At 45.9% G+C, this 18,549-nt stretch overlaps 1 protein-coding gene across 3 annotated transcripts in view; it reads right to left on the bottom strand.

Moving 5' to 3' along the window:
• The window catches only part of wscd2 (WSC domain containing 2), a 105,663-nt gene that overhangs the window by 10,448 nt on the left and 76,666 nt on the right, over positions 1–18,549 (bottom strand). For all 3 annotated transcript variants that reach the window (XM_046350880.1, XM_046350879.1, XM_046350881.1), the window contains 2 exons: positions 10,636–10,757; positions 5,345–5,519 (listed from right to left, as the gene is read on the bottom strand). In XM_046350880.1, coding sequence (XP_046206836.1) covers positions 5,345–5,519; positions 10,636–10,757 — 297 coding nt within the window. The remainder of the gene's footprint in view (positions 1–5,344; positions 5,520–10,635; positions 10,758–18,549) is intronic.

Here is an 18,549-nt window from a genome sequence, read left to right as displayed (position 1 = left end):
CCCATCAATTTTAACCATCTTCCCTGTCCCTACTGAAGAAAAGCAGGCCCAAACCATGATGCTGCCACCACCATGGTTGACAGTGGGGATGTTGTGTTCAGGGTGATGAGCTGTGTTGCTTTTACGCCAAACATAACGTTTTGCATTGTTGCCAAAAAGTTCAGTTTTGGTTTCATCTGACCAGAGCACCTTCTTCCACATGTTTGGTGTGTCTCCCAGGTGGCTTGTGGCAAAATTTAAACAACACTTTTTATGGATATCTTTAAGAAATGGCTTTCTTCTTGCCACTATTCCATAAAGGCCAGATTTGTGCAATATACGACTGATTGTTGTCCTATGGACAGAGTCTCCCACCTCAGCTGTAGATCTCTGCAGTTCATCCAGAGTGATCATGGGCCTCTTGGCTGCATCTCTGATCAGTCTTCTCCTTGTATGAGCTGAAATTTTAGAGGGACGGCCAGGTCTTGGTAGATTTGCAGTGGTCTGATACTCCTTCCATTTCAATATTATCGCTTGCACAGTGCTCCTTGGGATGTTTAAAGCTTGGGAAATCTTTTTGTATCCAAATCCGGCTTTACAGTATCTCGGACCTGCCTGGTGTGTTCCTTGTTCTTCATAATGCTCTCTGCGCTTTTAACGGACCTCTGAGACTATCACAGTGCAGGTGCATTTATACGGAGACTTGATTACACACAGGTGGATTGTATTTATCATCATTAGTCCTTTAGGTCAACATTGGATCATTCAGAGATCCTCACTGAACTTCTGGAGAGAGTTTGCTGCACTGAAGGTAAAGGGGCTGAATAATTTTGTACGCCCAATTTTTCAGTTTTTGATTTGTTAAAAAAGTTTGAAATATCCAATAAATGTCGTTCCACTTCATGATTGTGTCCCACTTGTTGTTGATTCTTCACAAAACAATACAGTTTTATATCTTTATGTTTGAAGCCTGAAATATGGCAAAAGGTCGCAAAGTTCAAGGGGGCCGAATACTTTTGCAAGGCACTGTATCTGAAATGCAGCCACATACACAACAATTGTCATTTTGCACGCAAGAAATCACGCTACAGTATGTTGAAGAGAAGCACCACAAAGATTGATAGGCCAAGACGTGCTCATTAAAACAGCACAAACCGTAACCATCGATTTAGGACCCTAGCCAGTCAAGGCCATGAAAACATAACGCTAGATGCACTGCCAATTCCGACACCACCTGAGTGGACAGCTGGAGAACAGGAGCACTGTGCAAGTGCTCACCTCAGAGCACAACCAAATGGCTACATTGGCCATTGTCCCTATACCCATCAATAACACAAACCTGTATATCTATCAATAGCAATTAGACCTGCAAAAGCAAGGAATAACATTAAAAATCACAGTAAAAAGCAAAGGCCTAAATTGTACATTACATTCAGAAATCAACCGAACAACCAGTAGGGTTACATGAGGGAAAACAAATTAATTAACAATTATGTTGTTGTTTACGCAATAATAAAAACAGACCCTTATAAATGCAATCTTGGTCAGGTGGCCATAATTTGAAAACTTCCTCTTTTGCCAACATGACTAAGTTATAAATATTAGCTTACAGTGTTAGGCTTTAACACATAGAAAGGACTCATGAGCAATGTTCTCTCTAATTTTGGCGGACACTGAGGGCATTTTTGGTCTTGTGAGCGGAAACTTGAAGATGTGAGATTTTTGTGCAACTTCCAGGCTGTGTTTACAGTGAACACTGAGGCTGTACCCTTACAGTTTTAGACAGTAGCCAATAGGCTATTGTGGCTATTTCGGTATAATGTAGCCCTACCAACAAAACCAATGGAGCAAATCCAATAACATGTTCACATGGAAATAGCTTTTGATTTCTATGATATAGCCTACAGTAGCCTATATGTGGTGTTCAATGCAGGCCTACATTGCATGACACTTTTAAAAAGGTTTTTACATTATGAAGGGCTTGACATTAATTCATGATTTTTTTTACTTGGTCTGTAACACCATAGGCCAAATACTGTAGGTGACTGTAAATTACATTGTATGGTGCAAGAAACCACTTTATAAACTACAATGAATTATTACTAACATACAGATAATTAGACAATGTAGGCTATCCCTCTGCATATTGGCGTATTTGCATATTCAAGCCTGTCTCAAAATACAACTCTGCCCCTTTAAATAAGACACAAGCTTTTTATCTGACTGGCTTTTCAAAGACAGCTTGAAATGCAGTCTACACGTTTTGTGCTCTTGTAGGAAGAAGCAGTAACTCCCCATTGCTGACCTATGCTTATCAAAACTGGGCTACGCACCCGCCAATACAGTTTTACTCCATTGCCCTCTGGCTCTGCTTACAACAAAATTACAGACTCAAGCTTGCAAAGTTAGATTTGTTATGGTTTGCTGCATTGAAAAGGAGCTGATATAATGTTGACTAGATCACAGGAAAAACTTGATCTATATAGTGCAAACTAATGGGGCGAACTCAGTGAATTTCAATCTCTTGCATCTCTGCACAGTTTGGTATTTCGTCTGCAGGGCAGTCCTGCAGGAGCACGTGCGCAATTTAGAGGGAACATTGGTCATGTGAGGCGGGTGTTCCGCTATGGATTTTCTTCACAATAGACAAATATGGGTTAATTCTGTTCAGAACAACCCAGGGTATGAAGCAATGTCATCTTGTAACTGTACATCAAAGATAGTGATCATAAATGTTGACAAGGTATATAACATTAGTTTTATGAACAGGAAATGTGAAGTGCACATTTGGACTCAGGGGTGTTTGGCTTGCTTGTATGACATCAAAGCTGTATTTATTATAATCCTGAACTTCGTATCTTTCAAAATGCATCTAGTCATCTAGTCATAATTTACATCATTTCCCTCACTCAGACAACAAAATGTGCAAAGGTTGCCCAATTAGCAACTTCTTGTTGCATGAGGTGCTTAAGGTCAGGACGGCTGTCAGTCAAACTCGATTCCTCTGATGTAAAAGAAAATACAGACCAGTAATCACTTTTTTATTTTCTTTCCAAAACACTTGAGTGTGCCATCTTTGACCAACTCTCTAGCTATCTCTCTCATAACGATCTAATTGACCCTTACCAGTCAGGCTTCAAGACGCATTACTCAACCGAGACTGCTCTCCTCTGTGTCAAGGAGGGAGACTGCTCTTCTCTGTGTCATGGAGGCTCTCCACACTGCCAAAGCTAAATCTCTATCCTCTTTTCTCATCCTCCTAGATCTATCCGCTACCTTCGACATAGTGAACCATAAGATCCTCCTCTCTACCTTCTCGGGGCTGGGCGTCTCAGGCTCTACACACTCTTGGATTGCATCCTACCTGGCATGCCGCTCCTACATGGTGTCATGAAGAGGATCTGTGTCTGCTCCACGTACTCTCAAGACTGGTGTCCCCCAGGGCTCGGTACTAGACCCTCTCCTCTTCTCTCTATACACCAAGTCACTTCGCTCTGTCATATCCTCACATTGTCTCTCCTAGTATTGCTATGTGGATGACACAACTACTTTTCTCCTTCCCCACTTCTGACACCCAGGCTGTGACACACATCTCTACATGCGTGGCAGATATCTCAGCTTGGATGTCAGCCCACCACCTCAAGCTCAACCTCAACAAGACAGAGCTGCTTTTCCACTAGGCTACCCTGGGGCGGCAGGTTGCAAGTTCAAATCCCCGAGCTGGCAAGCTACAAATCTGTCATTCTGCCCCTGAACAGGCAGTTAACCCACTGTTCCTAGGCCGTCATTGAAAATAAGAATTTGTTCTTAACTGACTTGCCTAGTTAGATAAAAGGTTAAAAAATATATATATTTAAAAAAAAATCAGAGTTGGCAACTCCACAGTGTCCCCCTCCCAGAGTGAAAAGAACCTTGACGTGACCCTGGACAACACAACCCTACCTCACGCTGGTCCTAATCCAGGCACTTGTCTTATCTCGTCTGGTCTACTGCAACTCGCTGTTGGCTGGGCTCCCCGCTGGTGCCATCAAACTCCTGCAACTTATCCGGAACCCTTCAGCCCGCCTGGTGTTCAACCTTCCCAAGTTCTCCTATGTCAACCCGCTCCACCGCACATTTCACTGGCTTCCAGTTGAATCTTGTGACCATGGTACTTGCTTACGGGGCAGCAAAAGGAACTGCCCCTCCCTACCTTCAGGCTATGCTCAAACCCTACACCCCAACCTGAGCACTCCTCTCTGCCAACTCTGGTGTTTTGGCCCTCCCACCTCTACAGGAGGGCAGCTGCTGCTCAACCTAGTCCAAGCTCTTCTCAGTTCCACCATTGGGGTGCCAGGACAATCTTTCCCCTGAAGCTAGCACAGCAAAGTCCCTGCCTATTTTCCCGAAAACATCTGAAACCCTACCTCTTCAAAGAGTATCTTAAATAATCCCACAGCACCCCTTCTCACCATTAGCTTTGACTTTGTACTTACTGTGATATGTGGTTGTCCCACTTAGCCATCTTAACTGTAAGTCTGTAACTGTACGTCAGTCTGGATAAAAGCATCTGCTAAATGACTAAAATGTTTGTTTTTTAAATAATGTAAAAACCAATATAGCACTGTGAAGCGCAGAGCCTGAGCTCGAACATTATTAATAGCATGTTACTTACAGCCACTAGGCCAAATTTAGGTGCTTAACAGAGCCCAAATCTGCCATGTTCAACCTGTTAACGGGCACGTGTGTAAAGGGCTATGGAAGCAAGAGATGCTACAAGTCAGTAATGTGTGCTGAGACAGCTGGGGATGCACAGACCTTCCTCATACTGGAGCAGAAAATAAAGGTCACATAAAACATGGCCAGTGAATAATATTAAATATGTAACTTTTTAAACTACACAGTAGGCTTCCTTTTTTGAGTTGCATTGACTGTTGTTTTTAATGGTATCCTTATAATGTGACAGGTCCAGACCAGTATGTTGTTGTACAGTTTATTTGAGCCTCTATTTCTGCTTCTGAATGTAATTAGAGTTGCTACAGCACCAAAGGCGGCATCGCTCACAGCCTATCTGAGCAGCCATCTGCAGAAGTGTGATAAAACAGCCACGTGGGGGGGGGGGGGGGGTGCGATGGTGTGAGCTAGCCATTTCACAAGAACACCCTCCCAATACCAGCTCATGGTCAGAAATACTGCCACTCCTGTACCACTTTCAGCACTCTGCCAATCTGTTCTACTCAAAGAGCATCAATGCAAATCTATGGAAATCCATCCTTTAATATGAATGACATTGGTAATAGTAATTGATAATGACTGGTATATCCAGTCATTACAACTAGAGAGGGCTTAGAATGATGAGGTCAGTGGCACATAGTGACTCGTTTACCTTGGACCTGTGTCTGGTACACCACAAAGTACTTGTCATTCCCACAGCTCTCAAACTCTTCACCATGGCAGCGGTGCAGGCACATTTCCTCATCCTCCATCTCATGGAGGGAGAAGTGGGGGGTGGGGAACCCACAGAGACACCTGTCTCCAGCTAGAACCGCTAGAGACAGCTCCTTGAGGGCAGGAAGGAGGGAGGAGTGGGATGTCAGAGGGAGAAAGATATATGCATATGATACACATGCACACAACACTATAGCTGTGCTTAATACTCATACTAACCGCACTAACCATACTATTTTTGACGTAAATTGAGTATATAGTATGCTTATTGATCATAGTATGGATATAGTTAGTATGCCAAAAGTTCCCGGATAACATCATAAATTCGCCAAAATACGAAGTATAGATGCAGTGGACACTATTTCAGTGCTTTTAGGGTCCATAATGCAATTTTTCAGGAAATGGGCATGGCTTCATACATTTTCAGATTTGAAGAAAATTTAGGAAAATATGCAACCGAAGTCCGATGAGAGCGGATATGTCACGACTTCCACCGAAGTCGGCTCGTCTCCTTGTTCGGGCAGCGTTCGGCGGCCGACGTCACCGGCCTTCTAGCCATTCCCGCTCCATTTTTCATTGTTCAATTTGTTTTGTAATTTGTTCCCCGCACACCTGGTTTACATTCCCTAATCACATTGCGTATATATATTCCTCTGTTTCCCCCATGTCCTTGTGTGGAATTGTTTTGTGTTACGTGTTTTATGTGATGCACCAGGCTGGTTTTCCATGTTCCGTGTTTATTTCACGAAGTATGTTTATTTGGTAACTATAGCTTTTGTGACTGTTTTCGCGCTTTTGATTTTGACGCAGTTGCGTCCGGCTGCTGTTTGCTCCTGCCTAAATAAAGTGTACGCCTCTCTGCTCTCCTACACCTGACTTCGCTACCAGTATGCACACCCGTGACAGAATACCACACCACCCATGGAGTCAGCAGTAGCTGGAATCCCTGTTAGAGGAGTCGAGGAACGCATCAGAGGACACTCGGCGATGCTGCAACATCTTGGCGCCATGATGAATCGCGTTGTCCAGATCATGGACCACTGGGAGAGACAGGGAGTCTCTCCAGGGCCTCGACCAGCACAACCAGGGGTATCTCTACCCTCCCCTCCTGGATCCGATCCCAGTAGGATGCTTCTCTCCCTTCCCAGGGAGTATGATGGGGCGGCAGCACGGTGCCAGGGGTTCCTATTACAGCTGGACCTATACCTGGCCACCGTTCACCCAGCTCCATCTGGAATGGAGAGGGTGTCCCCCCTTGTCTCATGCCTCTCAGGGAGAGCTCTGGATTGGGCAAATGCAATGTGGGGAGGAGATGCGGCGTTGGACCACTTCGACGAGTTCACCCAGTCTTTGACAATCCGCCCGAGGGTAGAACGGCGGGGGAGCCGCTCTTCCACCTGAGGCAGGGGATGAGGAGCACCCAGGAGTTCGCCCTCGAATTCCGGTCTTTGGCCGCCGGAACAGGATGGAACGACAAGGCCCTTAACGACCACTATCGATGCAGCCTGCCCGAGGACGTCCAGCGGGAGCTGGCCTGCAGGGATGCCACCATCACCTTTCACCAACTGGTGGATCTGTCCATCCGGTTGGATAACCTGCTGGTCACCAGCGGACGTCCAGAGAGGGCTCTGTCGGTTCCATCTTCCAGCACCCCCGCTCTGGTGCCCATGGAGCTGGGAGAGGCTGCACTTAGGGAGGCTGGAGGAGGGGCCTTCACATGCACCATCTGTGGCCGCAGAGGGCACACTGCCGGTCAGCGCTGGGTTGGTCCCTCTGGGAGTCGAGGCAGCAGGCAGGGCTCTCTGGCGTCACCCCAGGTGAGTAGGCACCACTCTCATGCAGAGCCCTCTGTTAACCACCTGTTTTCCCTGCATAAGGGACTCGTCGATTCAGGCGCGGCTGGGAATTTTATCGACAGAGCATTCGCCCTTAGTTTAGGAATTCCCATGGTTTCTGTTAGACCTTTCCCAGTACACGCAGTGGATAGTCGACCATTAGGGTCCGGGTTAATTAGGGAAGCCACCATCTCCCTGGCCATGGTGATGAGGGGGAGTCACGAGGAGAGAATCAGTCTCTTCCTGCGTTTTGACACTCCTGCGTTTCTCGTGGTACTAGGCCTTCCCTGGTTGGTCGTCATGACCCCACCATTTCATGGCAACAGAGGGCTCTAACTGGGTGGTCGCGAGAGTGCTCTGGGAGGTGTGTAGGGGTTTCTGTTGGTGCTACCACGGTGGAAAGTCCAGACCAGGTCTCCACCGTGTGCATCCCCCCAGAATATGCCGATTTGGCTCTCGCCTTCTCCAAAAAGAAGGCGACTCAATTACCACCCCATCGACAGGGGGATTGTGCGTTAAATCTCCTGGTAGACGCTGCACTTCCCAGGAGTCACGTGTATCCCCTGTCGCAAGCAGAGACGGTGGCTATGGAGACATATGTCTCTGAATCACTGCGTCAGGGGTACATTCGGTCCTCCACTTCACCCGCCTCCTTGAGTTTCTTTTTCGTGAAGAACGAGGGAGGTCTGCGCCCGTGCATTGACTATCGAGGTCTCAATCAAATCATGGTGAGGTACAGTAACCCGCTACCCTTCATCGCCAAGGCGATTGAGTCAATGCACGGGGCGCGCTTCTTCACAAAACTGGATCTCAGGAGCGCTTACAACCTGGTGCGTATCCGGGAGGGAGACGAGTGGAAGACGGCGTTCAGTACCACCTCAGGGCATTATGAGTACCTCTTCATGCCGTACGGGTTAATGAATGCTCCATCAGTGTTCTAATTCTTTATAGAAGAGATTTTCAGGGACCTGCACGGGCAGGGTGTGGTGATGTATATCGATGACATTCAGATATACTCCGCTACACGTGCCGAGCATGTGTCCTTGGTGCGCAGGGTACTTGGACGACTGTTGGAGCATGACCTGTACGTCAAGGCTGAGAAATGCCTGTTCTTCCAGCAGGCCGACTCCTTCCTAGGGTATCGCATTTACACATCAGCGGTGGAGATGGAGAGTGACCGCATTTCAGCCGTGCGTAATTGGTCGACTCCCACCACTGTAAAGGAAGTTCAGCGGCTTTTAAGGTTTGCCAATTACTACCAGAGATTTATCCGTGGTTTTGGCCAGGTGGCTGCTCCCATTACCTCACTGCTGAAGGGGGGGGGGTCCTGTTTGTTTGCAGTGGTCGGCTGAGGCAGACAGGGCTTTTGGGCACCTAAGGGCTCTGTTTACTTCGGCTCCCGTGCTGGCCCATCCGGATCCCTCTTTGGCGTTCATGGTGGAGGTGGACGCGTCCGAGGCTGGGATAGGAGCCGTGCTCTCTCAGCGCTCGGGCACGCCACCGAAGCTCCGCACCTGTGCCTTCTTCTCGAAGAAGCTCAGCCTGGAGGAGCGGAACTATGATGTGGGGGACCAGGAGTTGTTGGCTGTGGTTAAAGCATTGAAGGCGTGGAGACATTGGCTTGAGGGGGCGAAACACCCTTTCCTCATCTGGACTGACCACCGCAACCTGGAGTATATCCGGGCAGCGAGGAGACTGAATCCTCGTCAGGCAAGGTGGACCATGTTTTTTACCCGTTTTGTGTTTACACTGTCCTACAGACCAGGTTCCAAAAACGTGAAGGCAGACGCACTGTCCAGGCCTCCTGCCTAGTAGCGCCGGTCGTGTGGGAGCTGGTGTTACGTACAGAACCCGCTCCCTTCCAGTGTCCAGCTGGACGTCTGTACGTTCTGTCTGCTGTCCGCGACTGGCTGATCTATTGAGCCCACACGTCACCCTCCTCTGGTCATCCTGGTACCGGTCAGACGGTGCGCTGTCTTAGTGGGAAGTACTGGTGGCCCACTTTGACTAAGGACATGAGGGTTTATGTTTCCTCCTGCTCGGTGCGTGCCCAGTGCAAGGCTCCTAGGCACCTGCCCAGAGGTAAGTTACAACCCTTACCCATTCCACAACGGTCGTGGTCGCACCTGTCGGTAGATTTCCTGACCGATCTTCCTCCCTCCCATTGTAACACCGCGATCCTGGTCGTGGTTTACACACTACAGGGTACCTGAGTATATAGTGTCTGATCAGGGTCCCCAGGTTGCGTCAAGGGCCTGGAAGGCGTTCATGGAATGTCTGGGGGTCTCGGTCAGCCTTACCTCAGGTTTTCACCCTGAGAGTAACGGGAAGGTGGAGAGAATAAACCAGGATGTGGGTACATTTCTGAGGTCCTATTGCCAGGACCGGCCGGGGCAGTGGGCAGCGTTCGTGCCCTGGGCAGAAATGGCCTAGAACTCACTCCGCCACTCCTACACTAACCTCACCCCCTTCCAGTGTGTATTGGGGTATCAGCCGGTTCTGGCTCCTTGGCATCAGAGTCAGACTGAGGCTCCTGCGGTGGACGACTGGTTCCGGCGCGCGGAGGAAACATGGGATGCCGCCCATGTCCACCTTCATTTTCTGGTCTGCGAAATACCAGCAACAGTGTGTGAAAAGCTTGTGAAGACTTACAGAAAACGTTTGACCTCTGTCATTGCCAACAAAGGGTATATAACAAAGTATTGAGATAAACTTTTTTTCTGGATTTTTTTCCCTCATTTTGTCAGTCATAGTTGAAGTGTACCTATGATGAAAATTACAGGCCTCTCTCATTTTTTAAGTGGGAGAACTTGCACAATTGGTGGCTGACTAAATACTTTTTTGCCCCACTGTATGTTACATTTTGAGTCATCATGTGCATTAGTATCACAATTTCTAACTTCTTTGCCTTCATTTTTACTTACACTTGTGTGTTGACTCCATATTAATGTTGGTTTTACGTTTTGGCTGACTTTTCTTAGCGGATGTACAATCATCGCAAATTGAATTACGGGGCGTTTCAGGCCCGGAGTGAACATAATTGTACACTCGCAAACTTACTAAAAAACGAGGCTGAGGGGATTACGTTGCAAACTTCCCTTGCTTGGCTTATCATCTGGACCAACGACAAAGATGGCCATGGGGATTCCCCCAAGGGCAAAAGGCGAGGGTAAGTGGAAGAGGGTGTGTCTTCTGAGTTTGAAACGCAGCCCTAGTATCTCATTTGAAAGGATAATGTATATACTACATAATACTATGTAGTATATACTCATTAAGTATGTAGTATACAGTATGTTAGTATGGGTATTCGAACACAGCTAATCTCTTTCTCTTCCTCAGCAAACAAGCAAACACACATCAAAATCTAACATCACAACATGTACATTTTCCTCACCTTCTCTGTGCAAAAGTCCACACACTTCTCCACTGACATGTTCTGGATGACAGCGCTGATGGGCAGGGCGAGGGTGACGTTGTCAGGTCTGTGGAAGCACCCCTTAAAGATGGCACTCCCATCTGAACCAAGGATAAACACAACCAAAACAACATACTAGATTAGTATTGATCACTAACCCATTTTCATGTGTTCTGACTGAACAAAGCTTTCAGTTTGACCCCTATAGTATCCATCGACCCCTCCCTTGGCCTTGCTAGCAACCTAACACAGAGCAGCCTGCGCTGACCCAGCAGCAGCCTGCCCTTACACAGCAGCAGCCTGCCCTGAGTTGTTGCCATCACACCAGGGACTGCCTGGCTCTCCTGCACTGGCTGCCTCAACAACCTTCCTCCCCAGACTGTCCCTATGGGCAACCACAGTGCACACAGGCCCAGCCATACAGTAAAACAGCAAATAACAAGCCCAGCCATACTGTAAAACAGCAAATAACAGGCCCAGCCATACTGTAAAACAGCAAATAACAGGCCCAGCCATACTGTAAAACAGCAAATAAAAGGCCCAGCCCTACAGTAAAACAGCAAATAACAGGCCCAGCCCTACAGTAAAACAGCAAATAACAGGCCCAGCCCTACAGTAAAACAGCAAATAACAGGCCCAGCCCTACAGTAAAACAGGCCCAGCCATATAGTAAAACAGCAAAAAAAACAGGCCCAGCCATACTGTATAACAGCTAATAACAGGCCCAGGAATACTGTAGAACAGCAAATAACAGGCCCAGCCATACTGTAGAACAGCAAATAACAGGCCCAGCCATTGAGTAAAACAGCAAAAACAGGTCCAGCCATACTGTAAAACAGCAAATAACAGGGCCCAGCCCTACAGTAAAACAGCAAAAAAAAACAGGCCCAGCCATACTGTAGAAAACAAATAACAGGCCCAGGCATACTGTAGAAAAGCAAATAACAGGCCCAACCATACAGTAAAACAGCAAAAAGCAGGCCCAGCCCTACAGTAAAACAGCAAATAACAGCCCCATCTCTACAGTAAAACAGCAAATAACAGCCCCATCTCTACAGTAAAACAGCAAATAACAGGCCCAGCCATACAGTAAAACAGCAAATAACAGGCCCAGCCATAGAGTAAAACAGCCAAAAACAGGCCCAGCCATACTGTAAAACAGCCAAATAACAGGCCCAGCCATACAGTAAAATAGCAAAAACAGGCCCAGCCATACTGTAAAACAGCAAATAACAGGCCCAGCCCTACAGTAAAACAGCAAATAACAGACCCAGCCGTACAGTAAAACAGCTAATAACAGGCTCAGCCATACTGTAAAACAGTAAATAACAGGCCCAGTCTTACTGTATATCAGCAAATAACAGGCCCAGCCATACAGTAAAACAGTAAATAACAGGTCCAGCCATACTATAAAACAGTAAATAACAGGCCCAGCCATACTGTAAAACAGCAAATAACAGGCCCAGCCCTACAGTAAAACAGCTAATAACAGGCCTAGCCATACAGTAAAACAGCAAATAACAGGCCCAGCCCTACAGTAAAACAGCAAACAGGCCCAGCCCTACAGTAAAACAGCAAATAACACGCCCAGCCCTACAGTAAAACAGCAAAAAAACAGGCCCAGCCATACTGTAGAACAACAAATAACAGGCCCAGCCATAATGAAGAACAACAAATAACAGGGCCAGGCATACTGTAGAACAGCAAATAACAGGCCCAGCCATACAGTAAAACAGCAAAAAAACAGGCCCAGCCATACTGTAAAACAGCAAATAACAGGGCCAGGCATACTGTAGAACAGCAAATAACAGGCCCAGCCATACAGTAAAAAGGCAAATAACAGGCCCAGCCATACTGTAAAACAGCAAATAACAGGCTCAGCCATACTGTAAAACAGCAAATAACAGGCCCAGCTCTACAGTAAAACAGCAAATAACAGGCCCAGCTCTACAGTAAAACAGCAAATAACAGGCCCAGCCCTACAGTAAAACAGCAAATAACAGGCCCAGCCCTACAGTAAAAAGGCAAATAACAGGCCCAGCCATACTGTAAAACAGCAAATAACAGGCTCAGCCATACTGTAAAACAGCAAATAACAGGCCCAGCCATACTGTAAAGCAGCAAATAAAAGGCCCAGCCCTACAGTAAAACAGCAAATAACAGGCCCAGCCCTACAGTAAAACAGCAAATAAAGGCCCAGCTCTACAGTAAAACAGCAAATAACAGGCCCAGCTCTACGGTAAAACAGCAAATAACAGGCCCAGCCATACTGTAGAACAGCAAATAACAGGCCCAGCCATACTGTAAAACAGCAAAAAAACAGGCCCAGCCATACTGTAGAACGCAAATAACAGGCCCAGCCATACAGTAAAACAGCAAATAACAGGCCCAGCCATACAGTAAAACAGCAAATAACAGGCCCAGCTCTACGGTAAAACAGCAAAAAAAACAGGCCCAGCCATACTGTAGAACGCAAATAACAGGCCCAGCCATACAGTAAAACAGCAAATAACAGGCCCAGCCATATTGTGGAACAGTAAATAACAGGCCCAGTCATACTGTAGAACAGCAAATAACAGGCCCAGCCCTACAGTAAAACAGCAAAAAAAACAGGCCTAGCCATACTGTAAAACAGCAAACAACAGGTCCAGCCCTACAGTAAAACAGCAAATAACACGCCCAGCCCTACAGTAAAACAGCAAAAAACAGGCCCAGCCATACTGTAGAACAGCAAAAAAACAGGCCCAGCCATAATGAAGAACAACAAATAACAGGGCCAGGCATACTGTAGAACAGCAAATAACAGGCCCAGCCATACAGTAAAACAGCAAATAACAGGCCCAGCTCTACAGTAAAACAGCAAATAACAGGCCCAGCTCTACGGTAAAACAGCAAATAACAGGCCCAGCTCTACAGTAAAACAGCAAATAACAGGCCCAGCCCTACAGTAAAACAGCAAATAACAGGCCCACCCCTACAGTAAAAAGGCTAATAACAGGCCCAGCCATACTGTAAAACAGCAAATAACAGGCTCAGCCATACTGTAAAACAGCAAATAACAGGCCCAGCCATACTGTAAAGCAGCAAATAAAAGGCCCAGCCCTACAGTAAAACAGCAAATAACAGGCCCAGCCCTACAGTAAAACAGCAAATAAAAGGCCCAGCCCTACAGTAAAACAGCAAATAACAGGCCCAGCTCTACGGTAAAACAGCAAATAACAGGCCCAGCCATACTGTAGAACAGCAAATAACAGGCCCAGCCATACTGTAAAACAGCAAAAAAAAACAGGCCCTGCCAAATAAAATAACAGGCCCAGCCATACAGTAAAACAGCAAAAAACCAGGCCTAGCCATACTGTAGAACAGCAAACAACAGGCCCAGCCCTACAGTAAAACAGCAAAAAACAAGGCCTAGCCATACTGTAAAACAGACAAAAACAGGCCCAGCCATACAGTAAATAACAGATCCAGCCATACTATAGAACAGAAAATAACAGGCCCAGCCATACTGTAAAACAGCAAAAAACAGGCCCAGCCATACAGTAAAACAGCAAATAACAGGCCCAGCTCTACAGTAAAACAGCAAACAACAGGCCCAGCCATACTGTAAAACAGCAAACAACAGTTCCAGCCATACTGTAAAACAGCAAATAACAGTTCCAGCGATACTGTAAAACAGCAAATAACAGGCCCAGACATACTGTAAAACAGCAAATAACAGGCCCAGACATACAGTAAAACAGCAAATAACAGGCCTAGCCATACAGTAAAACAGCAAATAACAGGCCTAGCCATACAGTAAAACAGCAAATAACAGGCCCAGCCATACTGTAAAACAGCAAATAACAGGCCCAGAAATACTGTAAAACAGCAAATAACAGGCCCAGCCCTACAGTAAAACAGTAAATAACAGGCCCAGCCATACTGTAGAACAGCAAATAACAGGCCTAGCCCTACAGTAAAAAGGCAAATAACAGACCAAGCCATACTGTAAAACAGCAAATAACAGGCTCAGCCATACTGTAAAACAGCAAATAACAGGCCCAGCCCTACAGTAAAACAGCAAATAACAGGCCCAGCTCTACGGTAAAACAGCAAATAACAGGCCCAGCCATACTGTAAAACAGCAAAAAAAAACAGGCCCAGCCATACTGTAGAACGCAAATAACAGGCCCAGCCATACAGTAAAACAGCAAAAAAAAACAGGCCTAGCCATACTGTAGAACAGCAAATAACAGGCCCAGCCATACAGTAAAACATCCAAAAACAGGCCCAGCCATACAGTAAATAACAGATCTAGCCATACTGTAGAACAGCAAATAACAGGCCCAGCCATACTGTAAAACAGCAAAAAACAGGCCCAGCCATACTGTGGAACAGTAAATAACAGGCACAGTCATACTGTAGAACAGCAAATAACAGGCCCAGCCATAATGAAGAACAACAAATAACAGGTCCAGGCATACTGTAGAACAGCAAATAACAGGCCCAGCCATACTGTAAAACAGCACAAAAAAAACAGGCCCAGCCATACTGTAGAACGCAAATAACAGGCCCAGCCATACAGTAAAACAGCAAATAACAGGCCCAGCTCTACAGTAAAACAGCAAATAACAGGCCCAGCCATACTGTAAAACAGCAAACAGTCCCAGCCATACTGTAAAACAGCAAATAACAGGCCTAGCCATACTGTAAAACAGCAAATAACAGGCCTAGCCATACTGTAAAACAGCAAATAACAGGCCTAGCCATACAGTAAAACAGCAAATAACAGGCCTAGCCATACAGTAAAACAGCAAATAACAGGCCCAGCCATACTGTAAAACAGCAAACAACAGTCCCAGCCATACTGTAAAACAGTAAATAACAGTTCCAGCCATACTGTAAAACAGCAAATAACAGGCCTAGCCATACAGTAAAACAGCAAATAACAGGCCCAGCCCTACAGTAAAACAGCAAATAACAGGCCCAGCACTACAGTAGAACAGCAAATAACAGGCCTAGCCCTACAGTAAACAGCAAATAACAGACCAAGCCATACTGTAAAACAGCAAATAACAGGCCCAGCCCTACAGTAAAACAGTAAATAACAGGCCCAGCCATAAAACAGCAAATAACAGGCCTAGCCCTACAGTAAACAGCAAATAACAGACCAAGCCATACTGTAAAACAGCAAATAACAGGCCCAGCCCTACAGTAAAACAGTAAATAACAGGCCCAGCCATACTGTAGAACAGCAAATAACAGGCCTAGCCTTACAGTAAACAGCAAATAACAGACCAAGCCATACTGTAAAACAGCAAATAACAGGCCCAGCCCTACAGTAAAACAGCAGAAAAACAGGCCCATGCATACTGTAGAACAGCAAATAACAGGCCCAGCCATAGAGTAAAACAGCAAATAACAGGCCCAGCCCTACAGTAAAACAGTAAATAACAGGCCCAGCCATACTGTAGAACAGCAAATAACAGGCCTAGCCCTACAGTAAACAGCAAATAACAGACCAAGCCATACTGTAAAACAGCAAATAACAGGCCCAGCCCTACAGTAAAACAGTAAATAACAGGCCCAGCCATACTGTAGAACAGCAAATAACAGGCCTAGCCCTACAGTAAACAGCAAATAACAGACCAAGCCATACTGTAAAACAGCAAATAACAGGCCCAGCCCTACAGTAAAACAGCAGAAAAACAGGCCCATGCATACTGTAGAACAGCAAATAACAGGCCCAGCCATAGAGTAAAACAGCAAAAAACAGGCCCAGCCATACTGTAAATCAGCTAATAACAGGCCCAGCTGTAATGAATTTCCTCCTCTTCTTCCGAAGAGGAGAGGCGAGAGGATCGGAGGACCAGCGGCGTGGTAAGTGTCCATGGTTCTTTTTAGTTAAGGCACACATGAACAACTGACTACAAAAACAAGAAATGTGAAAACTCAAAACAGTCCTATCTGGTGCAATCACAGAGACAGGAACAATCACCCAAAACACACAGTGAAACCCAGGCTAAATGATTCTCAATCAGAGACAACTAATGACACCTGCCTCTGATTGAGAACCATACTAGGCAGTAGAAATTCCCAAAACCTAGAAAAACAAACATAGACTGCCCACCCAACTCACGCCCTGACCATACCAACTAAATACAAAACACAGGAAATAAAGGTCAGAACGTGACACCAGCCATACTGTGGAACAGTAAATAACAGGCCCATACTGTAAAACAGCAAATAACAGGCCTAGCCATACAGTAAAACAGCAAATAACAGGCCCAGCCCTACAGTAAAACAGCAAATAAAAGGCCCAGCCCTACAGTAAAACAGCAAATAACAGGCCCAGCCCTACTGTAGAACAGCAAATAACAGGCCCAGCCATAGAGTAAAACAGCAAAAAACAGGCCCAGTCATACTGTAAATCAGTAAATAACAGGCCCGGCCATCCTGTAAAACAGCAAATAACAGGCCAAGCCATAATGTAAAACAGCAAACAACAGTCCCAGCCATACTGTAAAACAGTAAATAACAGTCCCAGCCATACTGTAAAACAGCAAATAACAGGCCCAGACCTACTGTAAAACAGCAAATAACAGGCCTAGCCATACAGTAAAACAGCAAATAACAGGCCCAGCCCTACAGTAAAACAGCAAATAACAGGCCCAGCCCTACAGTAAAACAGCAAATAACAGGCCCAGCCCTACTGTAGAACAGTAAATAACAGATCCAGCCATACTGTAAAACAGCAAATAACAGGCCCATACTGTAAAACAGCAAATAACAGGCCCAGCCATACAGTAAAACAGCAAATAACAGGCCCAGCCATCCTGTAAAACAGCAAATAACAGGCCATGCCATACTGTAAAACAGCAAACAACAGTCCCAGCCATACTGTAAAACAGTAAAAAACAGTCCCAGCCATACTGTAAAACAGTAAATAACAGATCCAGCTATACTGTAAAACAGCAAATAACAGCCCAGTAAAACAGCAAATAACAGGCCTAGCCATACAGTAAAACAGCAAATAACAGGCCCAGCCCTACAGTAAAACAGCAAATAACAAGCCCAGCCCTACAGTAAAACAGCAAATAACAGGCCCAGCCCTACTGTAGAACAGCAAATAACAGGCCCAGCCCTACAGTAAACAGCAAATAACAGACCAAGCCATACTGTAAAACAGCAAATAACAGGCCCAGCCATACTGTATAACAGCCCAAAACAGCAAAAAACAGGCCCAGCATACTGTAAAACAGCAAACAACAGTCCCAGCCAACAAAACAGCAAATAACAGGCCCAGCCATACAAAACAGCAAATAAAGGCAGCAAAAAAGCAAATAACAGGCCCAGCCATACTGTAAAACAGCAAACAACAGGCCAGCCATACTGTAAAACAGCAAATAACAGGCCCAGCCATACTGTAAAACAGCAAATAACAGGCCTAGTACTGTAAAACAGCAAATAACAGGCCTAGCCAACAGTAAGCCCTACAGTAAAACAAATAACAGGCCCAGCCATACAGTAAAACAGCAAATAACAGGCCTAGCCCAGCAGCAAAAACAGCAAACAACAGGCCCAGCCATAAAACTAAAACAGTAAAACAGCAAACTGTAAAACAGCAAATAACAGGCCCAGCCATACTGTAAAACAGTAAAACAGCAAATAACAGGCCCAGCCCTACAGTAAAACAGCAAATAACAGGCCCAGCCCTACAGTAAAACAGCAAATAACAGGCCTAGCCCTACAGTAAACAGCAAATAACAGACCAAGCCATACTGTAAAACAGCAAATAACAGGCCCAGCCATACAGTAAAACAGCAAATAACAGGCCCAGCCATACTGTAAAACAGAAACAGCAAATAAAACAGGCCCAGCCATACTGCCAGTAAATAACAGACCAGCCAT

Source organism: Oncorhynchus gorbuscha, linkage group LG05, assembly GCF_021184085.1.
Source record: "Oncorhynchus gorbuscha isolate QuinsamMale2020 ecotype Even-year linkage group LG05, OgorEven_v1.0, whole genome shotgun sequence".
NCBI classification, from domain to species: domain Eukaryota; kingdom Metazoa; phylum Chordata; class Actinopteri; order Salmoniformes; family Salmonidae; genus Oncorhynchus; species Oncorhynchus gorbuscha.
Note: the sequence above shows the minus strand (reverse complement) of the source record. Positions and strands in the feature narration are given on the sequence as shown.